General features: G+C 53.9%; 1 protein-coding gene across 2 annotated transcripts in view; it reads right to left on the bottom strand.

The window, feature by feature from the left end:
• Positions 1–10,359: 10,359 nt before the first annotated feature.
• CTNNBL1 (catenin beta like 1) overlaps positions 10,360–25,624 on the bottom strand; it is a 156,051-nt gene continuing 140,786 nt past the window's right edge. Inside the window, exons 14-16 of one of the 2 annotated variants that reach the window (XM_008698114.2) lie at positions 20,937–21,074; positions 20,638–20,710; positions 10,360–10,551 (exon numbers count right to left, since the gene is read on the bottom strand). In XM_008698114.2, coding sequence (XP_008696336.1) covers positions 10,463–10,551; positions 20,638–20,710; positions 20,937–21,074 — 300 coding nt within the window. In that variant the 3' untranslated portion in view covers positions 10,360–10,462. The other variant, XM_008698113.2, reaches the window with a different exon arrangement.

Raw genomic sequence — 25,624 nt, 5'->3', positions numbered from 1 at the left:
GGAAGGATGGAGAAGTCGTGGGTGGGTGGATAGGTGGTCAGAGAGGTGGACGAATGAATGGCTTTAGTCCCCGGCCAGGGGAGGTGACCAAGCTAACTGACCCTTTCAGGGATGCAACCTGTGCTCCGTACCCCTCCTCCCCAACCGAGTCCGGCCCACTCTAACTCCACAATAGCTTTCAATTATGCCCTCTCCTCCCTATCCTCAAGGTCACCACCGAGGCTTGCCTAGACTATAGCGCCAGCCCTCTCCTGATCTTCCAGCCTCCTGACTCACCCCCTTCTGTCCGTCATGCAGGAACTGGGAGGGACTTTCAGACTCGTCCATGTGACCTGCCTCTCAATGGTTCAGAGCCCTTCCAGGGCCCCTCTGGGCCTTCTGAATAGAGTACTACCACTTGGCCTTGACATTCGAGCATTCCCAATCTGACTCCTGCCCACCTCCCAGTCCCCTTTTCTATTACCTCCTCTCCTTCCTCCCTGCCTACTCACCCAGGGCTTCCTCAGTGCGCTTCCCCCCTCTGCAACCTCCTCACCTGCCCAATTCTCCACCCATCGAAAGCTCACCACCCCTCATGGTTGAGTTCAAATGCCACCTCCTCCACGATGCACTCCGTGATACCCCAGGAAGAATGAGCTGCTCAGCAATGCCTGCAATGTGTGTGTGTGTGTGTGTGTGTGTGTGTGTGTCTTTGACAGTATCCTCCCTCCTGCCTGCCATGTGGACTCCCAGCACTCATAAGAGTGTTGGGATATGTTTTATTGACTACTCTTGGGCTTTGAGGTCAAGAGGCCGCTCTTGCCCAGAATAGTTGTGTGACCATCCCGCCTCTTTCCTTTTCTAAGCCTTGGTTTTCTCATCTATAAAATGGAGACAGCAGCTTGCCCTTCACAGAGTTGTGGTGACAATTAATTAGATTTGGGTCTATAAGGCCCCCAGCTCAGAGCTGGACTCTTCCCTGCCTCTGCCCCTCTCAGAGCCTCTCCCAGGAGCCCCTCCTGTCCCCTTACCTGGTGAAGCGCCACGTGCCCTTTCATCCCTGGGCCATGGCTGCCTCCTCGGGGAAGCGAAGCATCAGGGACTCCCAAGACTCAGGTCAGACGTTCCCAGAACCACTGCTTCCCACCCTGACTCAAGCTGCCTTTGTGTCTGTCACTCTGACCACCACGAGCCTGGGCTAGGTGTGGCCATCCAGACAGTGGGCCAGAAAGGACGCAGAGGTTAGGAGCAGGAGGGACCGAGGTCCTGCTGTGTCCGTGGTGGAGTCTTGTCCATGCAGGCAGCCAGCTCGGTCCTCTGCCCTTTGCTCTGCCATTCATCCCTTCATCCTCTCTTCCTTCACCCATCTCTCCCCTCCCTCCCTCCCTCCTTAACTCAGTCATTATATTCCACACACACACACCCTGTGATCCTTTTTCCCTCCACTGCTTAAAACCCTCCAATGGCTTCCCATTGTGTGTGGAAGAAAATCCAGATTCCTCACTGTGGCTAACGAGGCCCTGTACAGCCTGCTCCCTGCCCTTCTCCACAAGCTCACCTAGCTCTCCTCATTCACGTGAACCTGGCTGTTCCTTAAATATGCAAACCACGCTCCTACCCCAGGGCCTTTGCACTTGCTACACCCTCTGCCTAGAATCCTATTCCCAACTTCCCTTGGCAGCTGCTCTGCTTGTCAATCCTGTCTCAACTCCAGCATTACCTCTTCAGGAAGCCCTTCCCTGACCATCCAGACCGGAGGAGCTACTCTTCCTTGCTGTCACTCTCTTTTATTTTGTGTATAGCTCCCAGTGCCACCTCGAGCTGCCTTGCTGGTTTGCAGGACAAGGAGCCTTGTTCATTCTCTATCCCCACAGCTGCACATGGGGCCTGGCACATGGTAGGTGCTCAGAGAAGATCTGCTGAGGAAATGTTGCAGGGCTCCTGCTGGGTGGCTGCCCCGTGCTGGGCACTCAGCGCAGAAAGGGAGGAAGGCAGCCCCCACCCTCAAGCAGCTCACGGGGCAGGTCAGGGGAAGCAGGCTCAGGGAAGGCTCGCTGGGGGCCTGGGGAGAGCCGAGAGGGAGTGAAAGAGGAACTGGGGGCCTCAGGGCCGAGGGCAGAGTGAGTGGGGTTCTCAGGGCCTCTGCTTGTCGCGTTCTGGAGGATGAGGGGTGTGTCTGCTGCGGTCTCTTCCGGGAGGCTGGAGCCCCCTGAGAATGGGACCCGTGCTCCTGCCCCCAGGGAGGGCGGTGTCTGGCCCCGGGCCAGTCTTGGGCAACAGTAGAATCATCAGCGGGGGAGTGGGAAGCGGGGGCAGGGCACAGAGCAGGAACACATGGTCAAAGGCCTGGGGCGAGGGAGGAGGCCGAAGCAGTGGCTGGACAGTTGCTCAGGTGAGGCCCACCCATGCGCTCTGGCTCAACACCCCAGCCCCTTAGATAACAGCTGCTGTAGACAGGTGCACTGCTCCCTCCTTGCTGCTAAAGGACCTTGGCGTGGGTGTTCGCTGATGGGAGGACTGATGATGCCCTCATAGGTTCGCTCATTCATTCTGGAAGGTACAAATAAGGATGAATCAGCTTACAGTCTAGTGGGGAAAGTGAACAAGAAAATACAGTAACGTAAGGATGTCGGTAATGATGGTGTGACCATTGATCAGCACTTAACCGTTGGTCCTGGACTTTCTACATGCCAGCTTGTCTCAGGTCCAGACGGTGAGTAGTACCGTAGGGCACTAACCCCATTTTACAGACGAGGAGACGGAGGCTCAGGGTGGGGAAGTCACACTCGCCTGGGTCACAGGGCTGGATTTGAACCCAGGAAGCCGGTCTCCAGCACCCATGCCCAGTGCCCTGGGTCCGCGGGGCCAGCCTGGTGAAGCTCGCTTGCATATCTTTTCATTTTTCTCAATTACAGAGAGACACTGGCTTACAGCTGGTCAAAGCAGAAACCTGTCCTCAGGCCTTGCTCCCAAGAGGGCTGGAGTGAGGTGAGGAGGGAAGGCAGCTGGCCCAGGCCATGTTCTGTCATGGCCACTTAATGAGCTTAACTGATAACCACGGGCTCAGGCAGGTGGTCAGCTGCGCTCGTCCATTTGGCCAGGCTTCCTGGCCAGACACCACTGGCTGGGTGAGGGTGGCTGTGGGGCCCGGGGAGGGGCCTGAGGATTCCCAGGCTGTTGAGTGAAGAGCCGGCCTCCGTGACACGGCTGTGTGACCTTGGACACACTCTTTGACCTCTCTGTGCCTCCTTTTCTAATTTATAAAATGGAGGTGCGCGTGGCACCTTTGGAAGATGCCCCAGGGACGCATCCAGGTGTGGGGGACGGGGGCTTCCATCCGGAGACTACCTGGCACGTGGTAGGCAATCAGTACATTTTCTACTCCAGGCTTTGGAAGGTCTCAGGAAAAACCACCTTGGCTCCAGAACACTTGGATAAAGGAGAAAAAGGCTGCTGTGGTCGTGCGGAGACAGGCTCTCATCTGGCTGTCTCCAACAGAGGTGGTGACCTGGATCCTACTTCTCTCTGGGCCTCAGTATTCTCATCTGCAAAATGGTATGGGGCTAGTCTCCACATCACAGGGAGGGCTGGATCTGCTGATCGTGAGTGATCTTAGGACAGTCACCTACTTTCTTGGGCCTCTGCTTGCTTGTTTGTAAAATGGGCCCCAGGCATGCTTTCCCCCAGCTCTGTTGTTCCTGGGATTCCGTGGTGTTGATTACTACCTTCTCTGAAACCCATCTAATCTGCACTAGTGGGGAGGGGCTGAAGGCGGGGGGAGGGGGCAGGAATTGTGTCTGATTCCCAAGGGGAGTGGGGTCCCTGCCCACTGCTGCTTCTTGGCTGTTCTGGTTGGGGGGGGGGGCTGGGGCAGGAAAGGAGCAGACTTCCGGGGGGGCCCCAGGAAGGCCTGGGGAGGAGGGCCCCGGGCCAGATTCTCCAGGGAGTGGGGCTGAGTGGGCCCAGAGTGGAGGCAGGGCCTGGGGGTGGGCGAGCAGATTTATTGCAGCCATTCCTCTCCCCCTGCAGCGCCTGCTTCTAATGAAATTTTACGGCAGGTGGAAATGATACGACTCTGCCAGCCCTAAAAGCACTTCTATTTATTCATTAAAGATATTTATATACTGAGCAGCTCTCTCTGCCGGCCCCACCCGCCTCTGGTTGGGCCGTTCAGTGGCTCCTAGCCCTCGGTGCTGGGGAACGGCTCCTGGGGCAGGGGCCCTTCCCTGCATGGTGACCCGTGGCTCTGCCCCAGCCTGTCCCCACACACCACCTCCTCCTGGCCTACAACACCAGCATCTCCTCCCTGGGCACGTGCACCAGCCTCTTCCTGGGGCTCCTGCTTCCACGCTATTCTCCATGAGTCCTCCATCAAGCAAAGGGATCTTTTCAAAACTCAGATCGCATTCCTTCCTTGCCCAAACTGCTCCGTGGGCCTCAGGCCCTTGTGAGATCTGTCCCCTGCCCCTCTCCGACCTGCTCCCCAGCAGCCCCTGTTTCACGCGGAGGTCCAGCCACCATGGCCTGTCTTCTGGCTATTTTCTGGAGAACATGGAGCTCTCCCTCTGCCTCAAAGCCTTTGCGTCTGTGCCTCTGCTTAGACCCCTCTTTCCCCAGCTCAGGCCTCCGGGCTCCTTGGTGTCATTCAGAGCTTAGCTCAAAAGCGCCTCATCAAAGAGGACTTCTCAGCCAACCCAACCTCAACTCGGACCCCCTCTTATCACTCTGTACCCTCTTTGCTCCTCTTAGAACACCCCCGCACTTATTCTCTGTGTCTGTTTACCCGTTTATTGTCTTTCGGTCTGTTCCACGAGGATGGGAGCGCCTGCAGGCCAGCGACAATGTCTGTCTTGTTCCCCACACAGCTTATGGTGGGTGTTTAGTAAATGATGGGGTGGGTACCGTGAGCTGGTCGCAGGTGTGGATTCCACAGGCTGACTCCTCAGGGAACCTCTGGTTCAGTCCCGGATTGCAGGAGAGCTGAGACTCCAGGAGGGTAAGGGCCACGCTCTTGTCTGACGGAGGCTGGGCCGAGGCCCCGTTCCCGCCCTTTTGCTCCTGAGCGTTTTCTGCGTGGGCCTGCTCTCTGAGGCCCCACCCAGGAGCTGGGGCCAGGCTAACTAAAGCCTTCCTCGGCTGTGGCCAGACCTGGGTCCTGGCTTCTGCAGACCCACCCCTGGCGGCGTTTCCCACCTGCTCCCCACAGCCTTCCTGCCGCCTCGGGGGTGGAGGCCTTGCTTGTTGCTGTTATTACCAGTGTGTCTGGGGCCTCGTTACTTCCCAAACTGGCGAGGCTGGATCCTGCTTCAGGGGTCAGAACCTGTTTCCCCGTCATTCAAGGGCTGTGAGAGCCTGCAGGAAGGGAGGCTACGTGTCCTAGAACAAGCTCTGTGAGTAGACATGACCCCAAGCTCCCAGAAAACATAGGGAATCGACATGCCTGTGATTCTGTGGGGTTCTGCCATAGCCAGGAGCTCCTTCAACCCTTGCCCTGCTGACCTCAGGGCAGTCCCGCCATCCCCAAAGGTCCATTTTATCCAGCCCCCACCCCTTTGTCTCTGTGGTTCCCTCTGTCTCGAAGGACTTTCTACCTCTTATTTTTTGAGACTCATGGCCGTCTTAAGACCCTGTGAACGTCACTCAAGATACAGATATGGTGCCCTGTCCTGTCCTTCCCGATCCCTCCTGCCAGTTTTGGGGTCCCTGTCCCTCACCTCTGTTAAAGCTTGTTATCGCTTCCTTGTGACATCCTGTTGGGCAACTGTGGGGAGTTAACACTGCCTTTCAGCCTGGGGTGCATGCCCCCCATGCCCAGCATGGGGTCCCGCCCAGAGCAGGGGTGCAGCAGACATGCCGGGGGGGGGGCAACTAGAAGTGCCCTGGGAGGTTACGGCGACGCGTAACATGGGTTGGGGTGTGCAGAGTAGCAGTTTGAGCTCAGTGGACAGGTGGGGGGCAAGTAGAGGGAAGGTAGGCAAAGATCCTCACTACAAGCTGCTGGAAGGTGGCAGAGAGAAAGCCTAACATCTTCCAGATGTTTCTACCAGCCTTCCCTCCTTGCACGTAGAGCAGCGAGGCCACATTCACGCGACTGCCCATCCCCAGCCAGGAAACCTGGCGTCAGGGCCCCCACCCAGGCGAGTACGGCAGCCAGCTGCTCAGATGTGGGAGCGAGGGGCTCAGGGAGCAGGGGCCCGGCGCGGCCACCGCGGGCTTTGGTCATGAGGCCGCCGACGGGCTGCTTCTCTGGGGCTTTCTGCACAACTGTGCTGAAAAAGCTTCTGCTTCCGATGTGTTCTGTATGGACGGGGGGCTCCCCAACGGCCCGCCGCCGCTCTCCAGCCTCTCGAGCCCCTTCTCTGCCGGTTGGGAGACAGGGTGGCTCTGAAGTCAGGGGTGTGGAATTCGAAACCAGTGTGCTTCTGCTCCAGGCCCAGCTCTGTCGCTTTGTAAGCCACAGGCCCTGTCATCTGGTCTCAAGGGGGCTGATGATAAAGTACCTCCCCCTTAGGGATGAGGGTGAGACGAGCTAATTCGAGAGAAGCACTAAGCTCATAGAATGAGCTCGATGAGTATTAGCTAATACGGCACACATGCAACCAATTCATTCTTCTAAAACCCTAGATGACTTCACTCATAAGAGAAATGCAGGTGAAGATGACAACCGCTGTCGCCATCAGAGAGGCAGAGACGCCAGGGTGGACGCTGCGCAGGAGAGGGTGCGGGAGGCGCGGGCACGTGCCTTTGATGGAGGGTGGGCCACGTGCCAGCACGTATCACAGTGAAGAATGCAAGTTCTCTCTGACTTAGCCATTCTGCTTGGGAGTTTAAACTCACACGTGTGTGAAATGACCAAGGATGTTCACTGCAGCATTGTAACAGCCAAAGATCGGAGACCCCTAAAAGTCCCTGAATGTCATTAGTTAAATTACATGTGGCCGGGCCATAGATGAGCTCAGCTATGGAAGGAGTGGGGCCACTGGGTGTGTCTGGTGGGTGCAGAGTGAAAAGCAAGGTGCAGGACAGAGAACGTGATATGCCCCCATTTGTGTTAAATATGTTTTTTATTCACTTGAAAACACATCCCTGAAAAGTAGTCCAGCTGTTCCGCAGTGGTTGCTTCTGGGGAGGGGCACGGGGGGGCCAGGAGACGCAGCGGGAAGGGACATCCGCACACGGAATGCCCTTACGGACCTTCTCAAGTTTACACGTAATCGAGAAAAAGGTGGCTGGCAGAGCGCTTGCCTCTTCCGCGGCACCGAGAACGGAAGCCCAGCACTGAGACACCAGCCACCCTCCGCGTGGACCGAGGAGGAAGACAGGCTGAAAACTGTGGCTCTGCTCTTACCTCCTACTGCTGGGTAAGAAAATCTAATCAAGACGTTTTTGCCTTTAGGGAAGTGAGTCTCACCTCTCTGTTGACACGAAGTCGACGCTCTTGGTGATGGCAGAGGACGCCTGGGCACGGGTGCTCCTGCGCGGGGACTGAAGAAGGGTGGTTTCCAGCTCTCCCCCCAGAGGACTTCCCCCAGATAAAGGATGAATGTAGCCTGCATGCCAATCTCTTTAAATTAGACATGGCCCGTCTTGCTGCCACGGAATTCGGGCGTGCCGACCACCACAGAACAGCAAGCTGAGGGAAGAGGTATGGGACATCCTTGCTTCCGCTGTGAAGAAATTCTGGCTAATACCGTTTAAAGGTTACTTTATTGCCGTGTTCGGATAGGAAAAGGCATCCTGCCCTGCTGGGATGATGGGTGCCAGTCCCACTCAGCTATGGGTACAAGGATGGCCATGGGGGGCTTTGCTTGAAGGGAAGAGTTTGGGAGCCCCAACAGTGGGCAGATGCAGAAGTCAAGTTCAGAACCATACGGCAAGGGCGGCCTTGACTGGAAGCCCAGGAAGTCCTTCTGGAGGAGTGGGGCTGCTTGGCAAGGCAGACGGGGCCGCAGCCATGAGCGGACGGTAGAGCAAAAGATAGGACCACACCCCAGGAGCCAACGGGTTAGCAAGGTTAGTAACGAGTTCTCCACCTTGTTCTCAAAAGCCTTTCTTAGCCTCGTGTGGTGGGTTGTTAAAACCAGAAAAAAGAGGGTCAAGATTTCTCCTCATCCCGTCTTCTTGGTCCCTGCAGCCCCTCTGAACTGTAACCTCTTCTGAATCCTAAGGGATTCTGAACCCCGCATGTTCCCCCCAAGCCCTCCTGTCATAAAGCTGATGGAAAGGGGACCACTTCCTCATTTGTAAAGTGAAGGCAGGAGTTGAAACTTGCTTTTGGCAGAAGGACTTGTCAAACAAACCTCAGGAGGCACCCCAATGTGTGAAGCAAGGCAGAGCGGAGTGACCGTGGTTGAAGTGGGGTGAGCGGCCGGAACCCTACCCACCCTCTCTTCTAGGCTGGCTTCTGATGCGCTTTTGGGAAACCTGGAGCTTCAGGGGAAGGCAGCTGACAACTGCTGCACAGAACTTCTCTGGATGGACGACCAGGCGACAGCGGCTGCCTCCAGGGGAAGGGAGGTCTAGGAGGCGGGAGGTGGGAGAGGAGACTGCTTGCTGCCTACCTTTTTGTTGAATTTTGAACTTCCGTACCGTGTACAAGCCTTGCCTGGCTAAAAACAAATGCAATTAAAAAAAGCATAATGCTGCAGGACTAATGCTCTCTGAAGTATCATCCTTAATTCAAAAAGTCTCTGATTCTGCAGGTTACATCTGGACATGCTTTATTCTTTGTGAATTCATTACACCACATATCGACAGTGGAACCGATCGAAGTGTCATGTCAGTCAGTGATCCGTGGTGGTCTCCCAGACAGAGCAGCGGGGTGGAGGGAGCGCGGCCTGCACAGTCAGGCAGACCCTGCTTTGAACATAGGTGCTGCTGCTTCTCGGCCCCAGGACCTCGCACAAGTGCCTTACCCTCTCCGGGACCCCGGTCTCCGCTTTCGTAAATGGGGGATAATGATGCCAGCAGGGCTGTCGTGCGTGTGAAAAGAATGGATGCACAGCAAGGAGCACAGAGCAGGTGTTCGATACACAGTCGCTATTGTAGTTACAGAAAAGTGAAGTAAAAAACCGAAATGCCTAAATCCAAAATGAGCCTGCGAGGCCATTCTGATTCTGTGCTAGGTCCTGTCGCACCCGCCCGCCACCGCCCTGCTAGAAGGCCCACCTCACGACACAGACGGGCACACTGTCCATCTTCCCACCGGGCTGGACGGGAGCACCAGGCGGGCAGGGGCGGCCTTACCCGAGGCCCTCCCACCTGCCCAACGCCGCGCACGAGGCAGGCACCATCTTCCTGGGCGTCCTCTCAGGAAGCTGCCTGGAATGGCAACTGGGTCTCCCCCGGCACGCCGACTCCGGTCAGATGGCGGGGGCCGCCCAGAGGCCTATACTTGGGGTTCAATGAGAAGCAAGAGCTGGGCTGCCGGGCAGTGTTGGCCACGGGCACAGGCAGGGTGCGCGGCACCCCTTGCAGCCTGTGTGCTGACCCTGGGCTAACCACGCCATTTTAACGAAATACTGCTTTTCTGAATTTTCTTCCACCTCCTCACTCACGAGGACGCTATTCTTTGTGGTACGCTAAACACATGCGCACGGACCGCCGGCTTCCATAAAGGCGGAGAGCCGTTTTCTCACACCGCGTGTAAGATGGCTGGGCTTCCAATGCTGAAGCCCCAGCTGTGCGAGGGAAGAGCAGAGGAGATCCCAGTTCTAAGCCCCCACTCTGTGCGGCGTGCTTAGGACTTGTTCGTCCCCCTCAGACCACCCTCCTCTGCAGAGGAAGGAAGGTAAACGGGCAGGCGCGGCTGGGATTTGGACCCAAGGCCTGTTTCCTCCCTGGCAGTGGCACTCCTCCTGATGCGCGGAGCTGCCCGGGAGCTAGAGCCCACCCTGGCACCCGGGCCGCAGCCAGGATCTGGGTTTCAGCACCCTGGGGGCGGGGGCCGACGATGACGAATTTGTTCGAGCTCCCCTCCCGACAGTGATTCTGACCGGCGGCCAAGGGTTCAGAATGCTGCTCCAAGGTCTGTGCTCTGGGTGGCTGGCCTCACTGTGCCACGGAAGCCTCCCCGGGGATGCTTCTGCCCGAGCCACGTGCCTCGTGGGACTCTTTGGGTCAGGCTGGGGAGGTCACTGGTCCATGCGCTCCCCTTCCCTGCTCCAGCTGGGCAGCCTCCCCGCAGGACTAGGGAGCAGCTCGTGGCCACTGTATGCTGCTCCGCTCGATCACTGAGATGCTCTCTGAGCCTCAGTTCCCTCACAGGGAGAGTGAGGCCCACCACCGACCTTCCTCAGAGGTGTCCCAGGACAGCTGCTGGGAACGTGCCGGGGAAAGAGCAGAGGGTACTGCTCTGCTACAAAGAATGCCAGCCAGGAATACCAAAACTAGCTTTAATTTGTCCAAAAGTCACATTGAGCCGCGTAAAAACTTTCTGGGACGAGGCCCAGAGAGAGTCCATGCTGCCTGAGGCCTGGGGTTTCTAGAAGTTCTCCAGCAAGCCCAGGATGCGCTTTTGCTCATTCTCCCGAAACTCCGGGCTCCGGCCGTCCCCGATGTTCTCCGCATACTCTGGGGAGACAAAGGCAGCGTGAGGCATGGATCCGAGGTGTGTGGCTGGGTCCCTACATGCCCTTCCCTAAATCCCCACTCCTGCCAAGGCGCATACTGTGCCAATGCCTCCAATAGCCCCCCCCAGGGCAGCCGTGGCCAAACTCCTTGGTCCTGCATTTGAGGTGCTCAGTGAACAGGACCCAGCTCACCTCTCCTGAGTCCTCCCTAGCCGCACCCCTCACTCACACTTGCAGTCACTCAGCGCACGAGAAGCGGATGCCTGCCACGGGCCCATCTGTTCGGCCAGTGTTTGTCAGTGTGTGACCCTCACCAGCACCAGCACCATGCAGGAACTTGTTAGAAATGCAGATTTCGGGGTGCACCTCAGACCCACTTATAGACCCAGCAGTCCGTGTGAACAAGCCCTCCAGGGAACTGGCAATGCACAGAAGTTTGGAAACCACTGTTTGAGGCAACGGGGATAAACAATGATCAAAATAGATGAAAATCTCTGCTCTTGTAAAGCCTGCTTTCTAGTGGGGGAAGCAACCAAGTAAATAACACAGATGGGGGGCTATCAGAAGGCCTCACAGAGAGGTGATGGAAGACCGGAAGCTAACTCCTGTGGGCAGGTCTGGGAGCGAGTGGCAGAGGGCTGGCCAGTGAAGAGCCTCTGAGCAGGGGGGGGCTCGCCTGGTCTGGTCGAGGGTGAGTGTGGAGGTCCGTGTGGCCAGAGCTCAGCACTGGGGACAGGAAGGGGCAGGCACAGACCACAGGGCCTGTGGGGCACTGCAAGGACTTTGGCCTTTCCCCTGCAACCAGAGCTGAGGGAGGGCTCTACGCAAAGGAGTGATGGCTCACTCCAGCAGCTGTGTGGGAGATGCCCTGCAGGGGACAAGGGAAGGCGGGAGATGTGATTTGATGGTGGCTGGGACCAAAGTCACAGTGGGGGGTGAAAAGTCTTCAGATTTCACATGCATTTTGAAGACAGGCTAGAATGGGGTGCTAGAGAGATACATGGATACTGACATCACCAAGAAGGATGACAGAGTCGTGGAGAAGGTGACAGTCAGCCTCGAAATCCCCCCATGAGGGGAATAGGTGCTGCACCACCGAGGAGGGGTGAGGCTACAGTCCCCTGATGTGAGAGTCAAACAGCTGCAAGATTTTAGGTAAATGGGGAGATGGGAGAAACAATGGTGTCGAGATGTCCTGCCCGTCTTCAGTGGCGGGAGGATGTGGGAGAAAAGAGCCACCATTGGAGAGGGCCCGCCCCGGGAGGTGGGTTTCAGTGAGAGCACGAAGGCAAGGAGAATGCTCCAAAGAGGAGGACACAGAGGCTGACAGTGAAGACAGATCTCCAGAGAACACCATCAGAGTGTCAAGGTAGGTCACCATGTGATCCACTTTACCCAGTCACCCCAGCACAATACTTACAGCTCTCCATTTCATTTTCAAAAGTAACCCCTCAAATTACATCCCCCCTGGATGTTTTAGGAGGTGGGGGCGTATGGTGCAGAAATGCTGTGGGACTTAGGACTGGAGTGCAGGGCATGGGGGTGGGCTTCCTGTAGTGAGTCCCAGGAGGAAGGACGGAGAATGTGCCAGAAGGGGAAGGGAGGACAGCGCTCTCACTGCCTGCAGGCCCACAGAGGGGAGACAGTGTGACGTCGTGAGTCGGAGGACTCACAATCCTAAGTGACCTTGGGAGGGTCTCCTCTGAAAATGTATGGAAAGTACTTGGCAAGTAACAGATGTTCAAGACACACTAGCTCCTTCCCCAAGGCTCCTATGCTCAGGCCAGCAGTGTCACGTGTGGAGAGCCCACAAATCCCTGCAGGCCCTCTTAAGGGCCATCTTCTCGGTGAAGCCTACCTGGTCCTTTCTTCCTCTGGCTCCTGTCCTCAGGCCAGGGTCCCCATCGCAGGCCTGACTTCTAGACCACCCTGAACTTGTTGTCCTCTCCCTCTAGACGGGGAGTTTCAGAAAGACAAAGGCAAGTGCCTTACTTTTGGCTGAATAGCCAGCAGAGTCTGGCCGAGAGTGAACTGCCAGTGCGGCGTGGTGCGCAAGCTGTCAGAGCGGTGGACTAGGGTGACTGCCTGCGTCCCTGCCCAGCTCCCCGCTCCCCAGACTAGGCAGCTTCAGGTAGAATAGACAACCCTGGGCAAGAGGCTTTTACATAATAAAACATCTGCTGATCCAAATCAAAGACTGGGGAGAGAGAAGAAAGTGGGCAACCCCTCCCCTGCTCCCTCCCACCCCCACCGTGCTGGGGAATAACTCTGCTCCTGCCACTTCTTCATTTTTCCTCCTTCCTCTTTATTACTTTGGACATGTGCCGGAAAACGGGATTTGGGATTCAGACATGTGCCAGCTGTGTGTCTCCCCCTGGAAATCATCCTCTTCCGTTAGACGCATCCATCACCGCCACCAGGAAATGGCTGTGATGCCTTCTATTAAGGCCCCTTAAAGAGAGGGCTGGGGTGATGGGAGGACGGGATCTGGGGTGATGGGAGAACAGGATCTGGGCTGCGGAGACAGCCACAGGGCTGTACGTAAGTGCTATCTCTTACTCACGTGTGAATGATCTAGTAGTTGCTGCCCCAGGAGACAGAGAAATGACCATTACAGCATTTCATACCCCCAGAGGCATGGTCTGGAAGCAAGAGTCTTAATGGATTGAACTAATACTTTGCTCTCCTAATGTATTCTCAGACTCAGGAGGGAGGGAAGTAGAGAAACAGTCTGATCCTTTGGGGCAGTGATTTTCCAAGTCAAGCCAGCTTCCCTATAGGGATCTAATCTCTTTCTTAGAGATCTACAAGGTAGAGGAAACCAAGTCCATATCCAGAGGATTAGAAAAGGCCAAGGCCTTAGAAAAAAATACAAGCACACAGAGCACCCATCCCATGGCCTGTCTCCTGGCACTCTCTGTGGGGAAGGAGGAAACCATCAGATTCACTCTTCTCTGGAAACGGGCGGTGATTGGAACAGGTGTGATGTGGAAGGGGGCTGTCTTCTCCACACTTGTGCTGGTCGTTATGTACGGTGGCACGTCTGATCTTTGCAGCAGCCCCACAAGGGAGAGAATGCCATCCCTGTTTGTAGACAAGGACACTGAGGCTTATTAGAGAACTGGAGCAACGTGCCCAAGTCCGTGATGGTAGAGAAGCTGAAATTCAAACCAAAATGTGTGTGAGCTGGGGAAAAGGCACTTAAAGAGCCAGTGGGCGGGGAAGCCAGCCCCCAAAGTGGCATCCTCTTACCTAAGCAATATGCCACCCTGCCTGTTCCCCATCCTTTGGGGAGAAACTGCTCTGTGAGCACTCCAAAGCAGCCCAGCCCCACAGGGCTTCTGGCTACAAAGTCCTCCCAAAGGCTAAGACTCTAGATGCAATGTCCTTTGGTAAAGGGGGCCCAGTGGCCACAGACGTGGAACGGGTCAGAATGTCAGAACTGGCAGGGCTCAGAAACGCAGGGCAACTCTGAAGGGCAGGTGACTGGCCAGGGTCCCACAGCAAGCCAGCCATGGAGCCAGGCCCAGAACCAGATCTGATGAGGGCCTATTGCTCTTCCATGGCCACGGGCAGCCGGCACAGCTGTGCCCTGCACCCGCACCATCCGCCCCTTACCCCTACTCATTCTTTGTTTCCATAGTAGAATCCTACGTGGAGCAAATCGTGGTGGAGCCAGCTCCCTCTGGTTATTACAGCTGCTGCAGCAGTTTATAAATATTGAACACACTCCTCCCAGAGGTCTTGGGGAAGAGTTCTCTTTGCTTTGTGTGTGTGTGTGTGTGTGTAAGAAAGGAAGAGAGAATTCAGGAAAAAGAGAGATGCTAAATGAAGGGGGAGCTAAGAGTGGGGGAGAGGGAGAGTGGGCTGGGGGAGAGCAGGAGAGAAGAGGGTGAGTTGGGCTGGAGAGAGTGAGAAAGACGGTGTGCACATCAGCTCCCTTCCCTACTGCCCCAGCATTTTCAAATGTTCTTATAATAAAGGCTTTGATGGAGCTCAAAAACAGGCAGCAGTGCTGAACGCATAAATATTAAAGCAAACTTTAGACAGCAGGTTTACTATTCAGACACGGAATACAAGCTGTTCTGTTTATGTTAAGAGGGAGAGGGAGGGGCCCCGGGGCTGGTGGATGGGGAGAACTGTCTTCAGGGCAGAGACTTGGGCCGCGCTCACAAGTCTGGTTCAGACCCCTGAAACTGAAGCCCCAAATGCTCACCCTTTAAAAAATGCAGGAGGAAGGGGGTGGGAGGAAGAGAAGAATGCCCCTATTCTCACACGGAAAACTCTGGAAGACACAGACATAACCACAGACTGGAAACTGGGAAAGGAAAATCCATGTCTAACAGATTCCTTAATGACAGTGATGAAGCTGGAAGGTCTAGTGTCACACCTCGCTAGGAGGACACTCACCTGTAGCTACAGGACACAAGTGCATCAGGGATTCCATGAAAATGACACCCATTTAAAGGAGAAGGATACATATCCTTTACTTATCATGCTAACAGGGGTCATGTTCCCATTGTCCCCAGGACACTTGAGCTGGTGGGAAAGCACCCTCCCCTCCCCCACCAGGCACCGAGGAGTCTGGTCCTCTGGTCTGGGTGCTGGTCCACTGGCTTTCTTGCCGGCACCTGAGTCTAGGCTGCGGTCACCTCCAGGTCAAAGGATTAGGCCAAGGAAGCCAGGGAAGGAGCCTCCATTTCCTGAGCACGTATTCTGTCCCAGGCGCCCAACTGTAGTTCGACGTGAGCCTTCCCGAGAGGCAGTGTTCACCTCAGGTCTGCGTTTTACCGAGAGGAAACCACGGCTCAACCGCCTTATCTACTAACTTAGCCGAAGTGACACAGAGAGCCAGAATCACGTGGGTCTGTGCTCTCCGATCTGCTCCTCGCTGGAGGAGCTCACACATGGATCCCGGCAGGAGAGCAGCTGACACGGAGCAAGCACGTGCTATGTGGTGTGCGTCAGGGCCGTGCGTGCGGACGGTGCCTCCCGCGACTCTCGCAGAATCTGGTGAGGCAGGTTATCTCCACCTCGCAGACGAAGGACTGCGGCTTAGAGGGTAACGAGCTGCCCAAGGTGAAACGCATGCCTCTCTCCAGGACTCTCTCCTGCCTCCAAACACGCTAGTGGTCACAGTCGCCATGACCTGGGGCAAGTCACACACACACCAACATGCCATCAAAAGAGAAATCCTGTCACCTTCTGCAGCTTCAACATGGCAGAGGCAATGCTCAGGTTACCGGGAGCCCCACATCAATACAGAAGTACGTGTTTATGAGCTTCTGCGGGGGATTTCAAGCCATAAAGAACAAAAGCAAATCAAAGGGCCGGGAGCCAATTCCTGAAAGCATTGTGAAGTCCTTGGCTCAGTTGTGGTTTGCCACCAATGAAAGAGTTTTGAGTCAGTAATCCTCTGAGCTTTCCCCTGCACAAGAGCCCAGCAGCCACCCGGTCTTCTGGCGACTTTTGCCAGTGACTGAGACACTGAAGAGACTTGCCAGCAGCTTCCATGGTAACCCTTGGCCCAAGTATTTATACTAAACAGTATTTCCGGGTCACAGCTCCTATACCGCATCCAAGGAGGTGGCCCATCAATGATGGACATCTGTGTCTGCCCTTAGACGCCTGTCACATGTTTCCAGAGGCCACCTCCTTAGTCACTTAGCAGCTTCACAGAGACAGAAAGAACAAGGGTGGCTGCCGGGGACCGGGGAAATGGGGGGAGAAGGGATTGGGGGTGAGCGTTTAATGGGTACAGGAGTTTCAGTTTTGCAAGATGAAAATTAAATGTGTGGATAAGTGGTGGTGACGGTTTGCAACTGTTAAAATGGTAAATCTGACATATATTTTACCACCAAAAAAAAGAAGTACCTCTCCTGTGCAGCCTCCCTGGATCTTCGTTCATTTTCATCTGTAGCAGAATGAACTGTGCCTTCGTGATTCCCACTCTGTGTCTTCGCACTGACTTCATGCTGCTTCGTGTAGTAAGCAGTCATTTCACCTGTGATGGGACTGTATGCCCCCCTCCCGGGACAGGGCCTCCTAAGTGTTTCATTCATCTTAGGAGCCCACCTAGTACCCTGTGATGCCAAGTGGGTGCTCTATGAAAGTGGATGCCCTCAATTCTCTTTCTTAAAAGATGGGAGGACTGTATCAGCCAGCCGACAAAGTTAGAGGTTTCCTTTCTGCCGGATGGAAGACCGACTAGTGATTCAGGTAATGTCCCGTAACCCTGTAAGTCTTGGTTTCCTTATCTGCAAAATGGAGACTGCAATCCTGCTTTCCAGGGCTGCTGTGAGAACCAGATAATACACGTCAGAAGCCCGGCCCAGAGGATGTGCCCAGGAGTGGCCATTCCACCTACCGTGGTCCTGTCCGTGGCTAGTGCTCAGCACACCCGCCCAGGAAGCACTAACTGAGCCCCTGTCTGCACCAGTCATGGGCCAGGCACAAGACGACAGGCACAAGACTGTCACCGCCCTCGTGGAGCGCACAGCGTGGCCCGCCCTTCTCCAAGGAAGAGACCAGCCTCTCCTACGTGGGCGCCACAGGGCTCAGGCCTGGAGCAGCTGCCAGTTCCAGGCAAGACTGGACTTTGGGAGCGCCGAGTAAGCAGTCTGCAGAAAGAGGGACTTTAATGAGCCATCAATTATTCCCAGCTCTCTTGGCCCCCCCAAAAGAAGAGGAGGGAGGAAAATGGTGAGAAAGGGGACTGAGATACAACGGGAAAAGTCCCCTGCTGGGCTTGCCTCATCAGCGTTTTCCTGGGACCTCAAGGGATACATCAGCTGTCATCCTGCCAGCAAAACTTAGGAAATATGTAGGCCATAAAATCAAAGAAAAAGCTTGCATCTAATTAGTATGTTAAAAAAAAAAAAAAGGAAGCAACCCAAACTGAAAAACAAAATTAAAATCAAAGAGGACAGACTGATGAGCTGGTTTTCTTTATGAGGCTCTGTTTTCTCATGCTTTTTGATGGAAGGAAGGGTGGCAGAAGAAGGGGCAGGGAGTGAAGGCTTTTAAGGGGGGAGGGCCTGAGCAGAGTCTAGCCATCCACCCTGCCAGTCAGCCTTACCCCTTTTCAACACCAACACTGCCCTGAGGGGCTCGCTGGCTGCAGACAGGCAGGCCACAGCGGCTCAGCTCCACAGCACAGCATCACAGGCAGAAGGGCTTCCCCGAGGTGGGATGAGCCAGGGTGGGCACCTGCTGGTGCAAGTCGGGGTCGATTGATAACCCTCTGATATCCTGTCCTACCCCTAGGCTTCCTCTCTCTCTGCCTGGCATGTGTCTTCCCCCCTGGAACACTATTCCCAGTCCTGGGAGGAGCCCCTCCCTCCTCTGGGAGTCCACGGAATGGCCTGTGCTCTTACCACTCCGTTAGCACACTGTTCACAACTTCGATCTGCACTTACCACGCTGTAATTAGTTTCGAGTATCTCGACTGTGAACGCCTCAAAAATACGGCTCTTGCTTCTTCCTCTTTGCATTTCTAGTCCTGAACACAGGGCCTGGCACTCAGCGAATGCCAGCTGAGCAGCTGCTGGAGCGTGTATTTCATTTAGCTCAAATTATGGCTGGTCACTCACACATCCGTGCCCCCTAGATTATAAGCTCCACGAGGGCAGGTGCCGTGTGGCGCCCGAGTACAGGACCTAGCACGGTGCTTAGCCCCGGGGAAAGTCTTCGCAAACATCTGCCAAACTCAATTTGCGCAAGGGTGGGGCTGAATTCAACAATATGTGAAATACTCACTGGGTTGTCATTACGTGCCCAGCACTGCTCTGGGTACTGAGGAGACACGGGGAGCAAGCCAGACAACGTCCCTACGTCACAGAGCTTACATTTTAATGTATGAGACACACAAAACGAGTAAACAAAGACATAAGTACAAACAATTACAGATTGTGATAAGGGAGGGCTAGGAAGGAAGTAAACTGGGTGCTATGATGGGAAGTAACAGATGGAGAGAGCTGCACGGATTCAAGATGGAGTCTAGGGGCGGAACCGGCGCATTTACTACTCCACTGGCTGTGCAGGGCGAGGGAGGGAGAACCGAAGGGCTGGCCCGAGCCTCTGGCACAGCTGGGGGGAAGAAAGCAACAGAGGAGAGGACCCAGAGTGGCAGGACGAACGCGACATCTGTGCAGGCCGCTGCATCAACCAAGCTCCACTCAGCGTCCGGTCTCTGCCTGACACCCCACGAGGCGCTCGGGGGCGAGACCAGGATCTGAGGGAGACGGAGGTCGGCTCACAGCAGCTGAGAACTCTGAATGACCTACGGGGTATGTGTTAGGATTTCACAAGGAAAACAGCCATCTACTACGTGTCGGTACCCGTGAAAAACACCCTTTCTTTCTCAGCAGATCACTGTTTTGATTGCTGGGATGGAGGTGCAGGGAGAAGCCTAAATGCAAGAGAGGAGAGCTGAATGATAAAAAGTTCTAATTGAACAAGTGGGCGTTAGACGTAAATGTCATTTAAGACCTGGAGTTGCAAATCACCACTGCTACACCTTGGGGAGGAGGCGGCATGAAGTGCCGACAGTAATTCATGCGAAGGAGACACGGAGAGGGGAAGGAGCACCCAGGGTGCCGCCGTGGAAGGCAGGGTGCTCGGCTCGCTTCGTCAACGCCTTCCCTCTCCTCTTCCTCTGAGGGAGAAAATAAGATTCCAATACCTCAAATTCTCCACCTGCAAAATGGACACGATGGGGGTCCCACTGCCACCTGCCTGGAGCGGCTGTGCTGAACACGGAGTTTCCCGGTCCCATGCCTTCACACACACTGTTCCTTCGTTCTGGGATGTCCTGGTCCCAGCCTCTAAGACCCAGCTCGATGCCACTTGCACGAGACTTCCCATAAAATTGTGGCCATGCCTCACTTATAATAATGATGACGACAATTATCATCATATTTCATAATATTCATAATAGCGAACATTTACGGAGAACTTATTAAGGGTCAGACATTTCAATCTGTCATCTTATTTAATCTTCTCACCCATCCTATGAGGTCACAGAGCAATTGGGTATCTTGTCCCAGGTAACCCAGTAAGTAACAGAGCAAGGATTCAGTTCCAGGAGCCGGATCCCAGAGACCACGGCTCTTAACTTCTCTTCACTTTATTTTATGTACCATTTATCTTCACATTTCATCTTCCACCTGTAATGGGAGTTATAAGCCACTTACAGGCAAACACTTTGAGTAAATCTAGCCTATTCCTTCACCTTAGAAATGGGCCAAACATGGGCCAGAGCAGGAAAATGAAAATCTGCCCACAGCTACCAGTCTGCCCTGGCTTTCTCTGACCTCTGGCAGGAGCCGTATTACGAAGTCCAACACGGGCCTCTACTGCCGTGTGTGTAAGTCTGTGCTAAGGGGCCCACGGGCACGGCTGCATCGGGGTCCAGCTCAGGTACCCTTGTGATTGCGAGCCTGCCAACCAGTGCAGGCCTCGGGAGCCACTCCAGCTGAGGAAGGTCCCAAAGATGTCACGGCATTTTGAGGGACCCTGTGCGCCAGGCACTGTCTACCGCTGGGCGCTAGACTGGATGCTGTTATGTAGCATCTCCTGAACCTGTGTAAAAGTTCTAGATCCCACTTTCACAGCTGGGGGAAGGCAAGGCTGGATGGCAGGGATGCTCTTTCTGCTACATCACAGTGCCTCAGATTCAGTTCCTGCTGTCTTGCAGAATTCCGGGTATTTCCTGTTACGCCCTTGGTTTTTTTTTCCCCTAAGAAAGCAATTTCCTTCCACTACACATAGTTTGGAACTGGATTTTTTGTTTCTTGTTTTGTCTTCTTTCTTTTTAATTTTTAACAAATATTTCTAAGCCCTGCTGCTTCTTGCGTGTTATGTGTTTTTTAAGTGCTGGAACTGAAGGGTCAGAGGCACAGAATGAATACCTAGGCTGGTCTTTGGTATCCTGACAAGATGACCTGGACACACAGTGCACGTGACAACAGACTCGAGCCCGCAGTGCAGAGACTGCTGTGCACCAACTGCCAGGGGTACTGACAGAGACGCAAGAAGCATCACCTAGTGCTCCCGGAGCCTCAGACACAAGCAGCACCCAACTCACCCTTGATGATGTGCCTGACGATTTTGATGGAGCTCCCCCGCATGTTTAGGATCTGGTGAACCCTCTGGCGAATCTGGGGGGGGGGGCGGAGAGAAAGGAAAGGCACTGTTTGTCCTGGCAGACACCAGCACCCACCCTGTAGAAAGTGTGCACCTTGCACCCACCCCTGATGGAGCGGGGCCACACAGAGTGCAGGGAGTCAAGGACAGTGGATCCAAGTCTTTTACAGAGTCTCCGCCCAGGCAGGGGCCAGGAAGGAGGCAAGCATGGACAGGCCCGTCCGGGGCAGCCCCTCCTACCTGGGGCACGTTGGCGTTGCAGATCTCCGCCATGATGTAGCAGATGTGCTGAAGGACAAAGAGCCCCGCGTCCAAGCGCCGGAGGTAGAACTCGTCCTCCGTGTCGTTGTCTATGATCTCCCCGCGCCGGACCATGTCCTGCAAGCGAATGAGCATTTGGGACAAATGAGCTGGCCAGTAAGCCCACAATACACGAGAGAACAGAACTACAACCACACCACCAGAAGACCGTTCCATCGTGATGTGTCTCCTGCTCCTCCCATTATCTTTTAAAGTATCTTTCTTATGTTTTCATTTTTAATAGACTAGAGGCCCAGGGAGTCAGATTAAAGCCCTTTCTTTTTTTCCCTAAGCAATGAGTCAAGGCCAAAATGATCTCATCCACATATTCAATCTAAACAAATAAGCTGACGGGGACACAAATCTCAGCAGTTCATCTGCTTCCACTCATTCTTTACTCTTTGCTTCCGGCCCCTGAACATCACCTCTCTAAAACACCTACGGCTCTCTCTTTCCCTTCCCAGTCAGGTCAAACTCGGGAAGAGTGCTCCTGTCTCCACGACTCTATCTTGCTGCCTTGGTGGGGCTGATGGCACAGGCACCCACCGTACGTACACGTGCCCCTTTGGGCTCACATTGCATCAATAGCAAAATGTCACCACCTCTTCCCCTTCGCTTCACCAGTGGGTACTCCGCTAGGCCAATGCCCCAACGAGCAACAGGAGTCTCTTTTCTTCAACCACTGCAACCCCAGGCCTATCCGATGTGCCGTCCCCAAATGTATTCCTCTTTAGCAGATTCTTTTTTTTAAACAGCTTTATTGAGATACAATCACATACCATACAATTTGCCCATGGCTTTTAGTATATTCACAGCTGTGTGACCAGCACAACTGTTGCAGGACATTTTCACCACCACCCCTGAGCTCCCTGACTGGCGGGTTATTACCGCCTCTGCCGCCAGAGCTCCCCTCCCCATCTCTGGGCCTTCACTGCCTTCCTTCCTTGGGATCCTAGGGTATCTCTGAGGGCCGCACTGCTTTCATGCGACCTCTACTACGCCTTTCCTGATTAGTGAAGGCTGACTCTGCTCCTTTCCGAAATTCCTGAGCGCCTCAGCACGCCTCTCCTCCACACGACCCCTCTTGCACACCATGCTCACACTGATCTCCACCATCATTCCCCCTGGTGCTAACTCCCATCTACAACTCCTTTCATTTCCTAAGGGTGGAGTATGAACTCCGGAAAGGCAGGGACTGAATTCTGTCTTCATGTCCCCACTCAGTAAACATCCATGCATTGAACGAAAGGGAAAAGACATCTCTGTTTTGGGCTGTCGGCTCTCAGGAATAAGAACTGGGTGAGGGACTCGTTCCGCATGACTGGCTTGAGAAGACAGGTGCTTGACACATGCTTTTGACGACAACAATCCATTTCTTAATTCCGTCAGTAGTTTTATGGCCATGGTTCCCTCTGACAACTCGGGCTCCCGTCACTGATAGAAGCCCCTGGGACCCTGCTTTCCACTCTCCCAAACTTGAAGGACTTACCACTTGGCCATCAATCTCCAACAAGAATCCTTCAGAGACTGTTTAGACACAGATAATGCACTTCTTTATTTGCCCAAGGGGCCAGCCTGTAGCAACACAAGGCTACTTTTCATCTTGCTCTTAAAGGCCTCTGTCTGAGGCAAAGGAGGGCTGCACTGTCTGGCCAATCACCACTGCTAATTCCTAGCTTCATTTAGTAGCAAATTCCTTGGTAATCTGGTAATAGTGTTAACGTTCACGAGGTAGTCATGGAGCACTGGACTGATGTCCGAGGAGTTTAAAAATAGAAGGGTCTCTTTAGTTTCTCATTTACTCATAATCGTAACTTCCTGCTGCAGAACTCCTAAGTGTTCAGCAGTGGGGGCACAGGAAGCAAAATTACTCCTGAGTTCCACTCATGCAAAAAGCATTTGCTGCTAATACTTTACATTTCTATAATGCTGTAGAGTTTAAAGTGTCATTATATACATGGTCCTGACTACCACATTTAAAGAGAGCAGGGAGGGGATTATTAATCCCATTGTACCAATCAAAATCCAAAGCACACAGAGGTTAAGTAAGTTGCTCATAATTACGTGATCCCCAGTTACTAGAATATGGACTCCCTGGGGACAGGAATCCTGTCTGATTCACCTCTGAGGTGGAAATGATTAACATAACACCAGACCAGCTAAGCGCCCAGCGGCAAAGATGCCCTTCTAAGCACTGACTTCAGGCAGAAAAAGAATGAAAATGGAGGTAAGGGGATGCCCGGGTCTTTGTCATGAAGGGGCCAACTGTCTGGGAGGCCACAGGGATACAGGAAATGACCGGAGAGTAAGGGGTATTAAAGATAATGACAGGTGGTGGGTGCTGATCACGACTGGCTAGGATGGGAGGGCATCTGGGAAGAAGTGACTCCCGGGTAACCTTTCCAGGTCCCGAGAGACAGCAGAATGAAGGCCTTAAGGAGGAGCCCTTCCAGGGGTCTGAGGCCTCCTGCTGCTCATTGCTCTCTGCTCCCCAGCCCCTCCACCCCGCCCACCTTGCACAGAGAACAGACAGGCCTGCCCTCTGCTGTCTCCTCACCTTTGCTTGTGATGCTGGTACTTTCCCCACCCCTCAATCTCTATCATAATATAGTTAAAAGTCTAAAATGTGATACTCCTTTCAAAACTTTTCCTGAGAGCTTTGAAAACTTCTCAGTTTTCCAACTTGTAAACTTTTCCAACTAGATACTAGGACTTTTCAGTCCTGAAAACCCCCAAGACTTGGATTTATACCTCTTTTACGGCACCTCCCATGACCTGCCTTACAGCAGTTATTCCGACGTGTGCCTCTTTCCTGTGTAGGCTCCTTGAAAGCAAGAGGTGTGTTTCACTCTTCTTTGTACCCTACAAAGTACCTTGCGTAGTACTTCGAGCACAGTAGGCCCTTGGAAAGCATTTGTCAAACAGGACTGAGAAATGCAGGCAGAAGTGCAGCGCTGCTTAATGAGCTGTGCATGCTACGGCGCCTGTGGACCGGGAGCAGGGGGAGCATCAGACGTGGTGCGGGACAGGACCGTGGAGGGCCAGCTGCCGGCGCCTGAACGCTGGCCGGAGAAGCGAGACATGATGAGCTGCGGGCTGCAGCGCAGGGAAATGTCACGAACGGGAATATGCACCTCCGGCGTGACGGACGCGCTGGCCCGCAGCGCTGAGAGGCAAGCAGAGCGCACGGCTGGGAGGCCACAGCATCAGCCTCTGTGAGGAGTAATCAGACGGAGGAGAGAAGAAGTGACGAAACCCTCAGAGGTTTGCAAGCATGGAAACTGGGAGTGGAACACATTTCATTCGTCCGCCTGATAAAGATTTCCTGAACACCAAACTGTGGGCCAGGTATTGTATGATGTGCTGGGGGTGGCAAAGATAAATAAGAGGCCACATAATCAAGGAGATTATAGCCTAATAACGCTGCCAAATTATTAGTTTTTAGAAATGTAGTAATGCCTATGATCAAGGGCCTCTCAAACTGTACCGCATGCTGTGGGCACCCAGAAGGACACACTACGTCTGTCTGGGCGGCGGGGGAGGTCAAAAGACTTCAAAGGAAATGTACATTTGAGCTGGACTCTGAAGGGGTCTGACAGGCTGGAAAGGACATTCTAAGCAGAAGGAGTAACAGCATGGATCACGGACTAGAAAACTTGGCTAGGGTGAGAGAGAGCAACAGTGGAACATCAGCACCACTGAAAGGAAGGCTAGCAAGGAGGAAGGTTCTTTTGCTTATAAAGATCCCGGCTATCAGCAGATCATATTATTTTTGATGGATTGCTACATATGAGGCAGTGTGTGAGGCAGTCTGAATAAAAACCAGTGCTGCCACCATCTATCCACCGAGGGGGAGCAGCCCGTGTGTACTGAGGGCTTGTCACGTGTCAGACCGAGGCCAAGTGCTTTCAAATTCCTGTGCTTCTCACAAATGGCCATGGTTACTCCCCCCATTTCAGGTGAGGAAACGGGACTCGGCAGAGCAGCCCCCGCAAGGCTAGCGGGTGGCAGAACCGGGATTCAAACCCAAGTCCGTGTTCTTTTCATACCTCCATGTTTGTCTGGGTGCAGATTTCGGAGCTGTCTGCGAGAACAAGGCAGATGCTAAGTAAGAGTGGTAGGGGCTCAAGAATGGAGCACAGCGAAATAAGTTTCTTCAAATAGGTCAGAAGTGCCCTGGTGATTTCTCCTTTTTCATACTCTCCCCCACAATCTGATCTTCATTTAACCAGGCAGGTACGTACTGTACCTTCCCGTTTCTCTGAACACTGTCATCCAGAAAGGATGGACTCAAGAGAGCAATGCCAAACTCCATTTTTTCCTCCTTCCTTAGAACTTCAAGACTCTGACAACGTTCAATTCAACATCCTACTTTTAGATATACGGCCAGATGATTTGAAAGTGAAAATTTCAAATGTAGATCTGAGATACGACTTTAGCTCATCTCCAAGAAAGGCATCACCATCGCTGTGCTGAACATGCACAAAGATGAAACAGAGATTGGCTTCTAAGACGAAGTCTCTGCCCTGACAGTTTTAGAAGCATCATAGAAACCAGCAAGCAGAGAAGGTGACTGCTGTCAGGATAGCACCTTATCTAGCCTGTTACAACTCTGTGGCAGGGAATAT

This window comes from Ursus maritimus, unplaced genomic scaffold (assembly GCF_017311325.1).
Source record: "Ursus maritimus isolate PB19 unplaced genomic scaffold, ASM1731132v1 scaffold_22, whole genome shotgun sequence".
NCBI lineage: Eukaryota > Metazoa > Chordata > Mammalia > Carnivora > Ursidae > Ursus > Ursus maritimus.
Note: the sequence above shows the minus strand (reverse complement) of the source record. Positions and strands in the feature narration are given on the sequence as shown.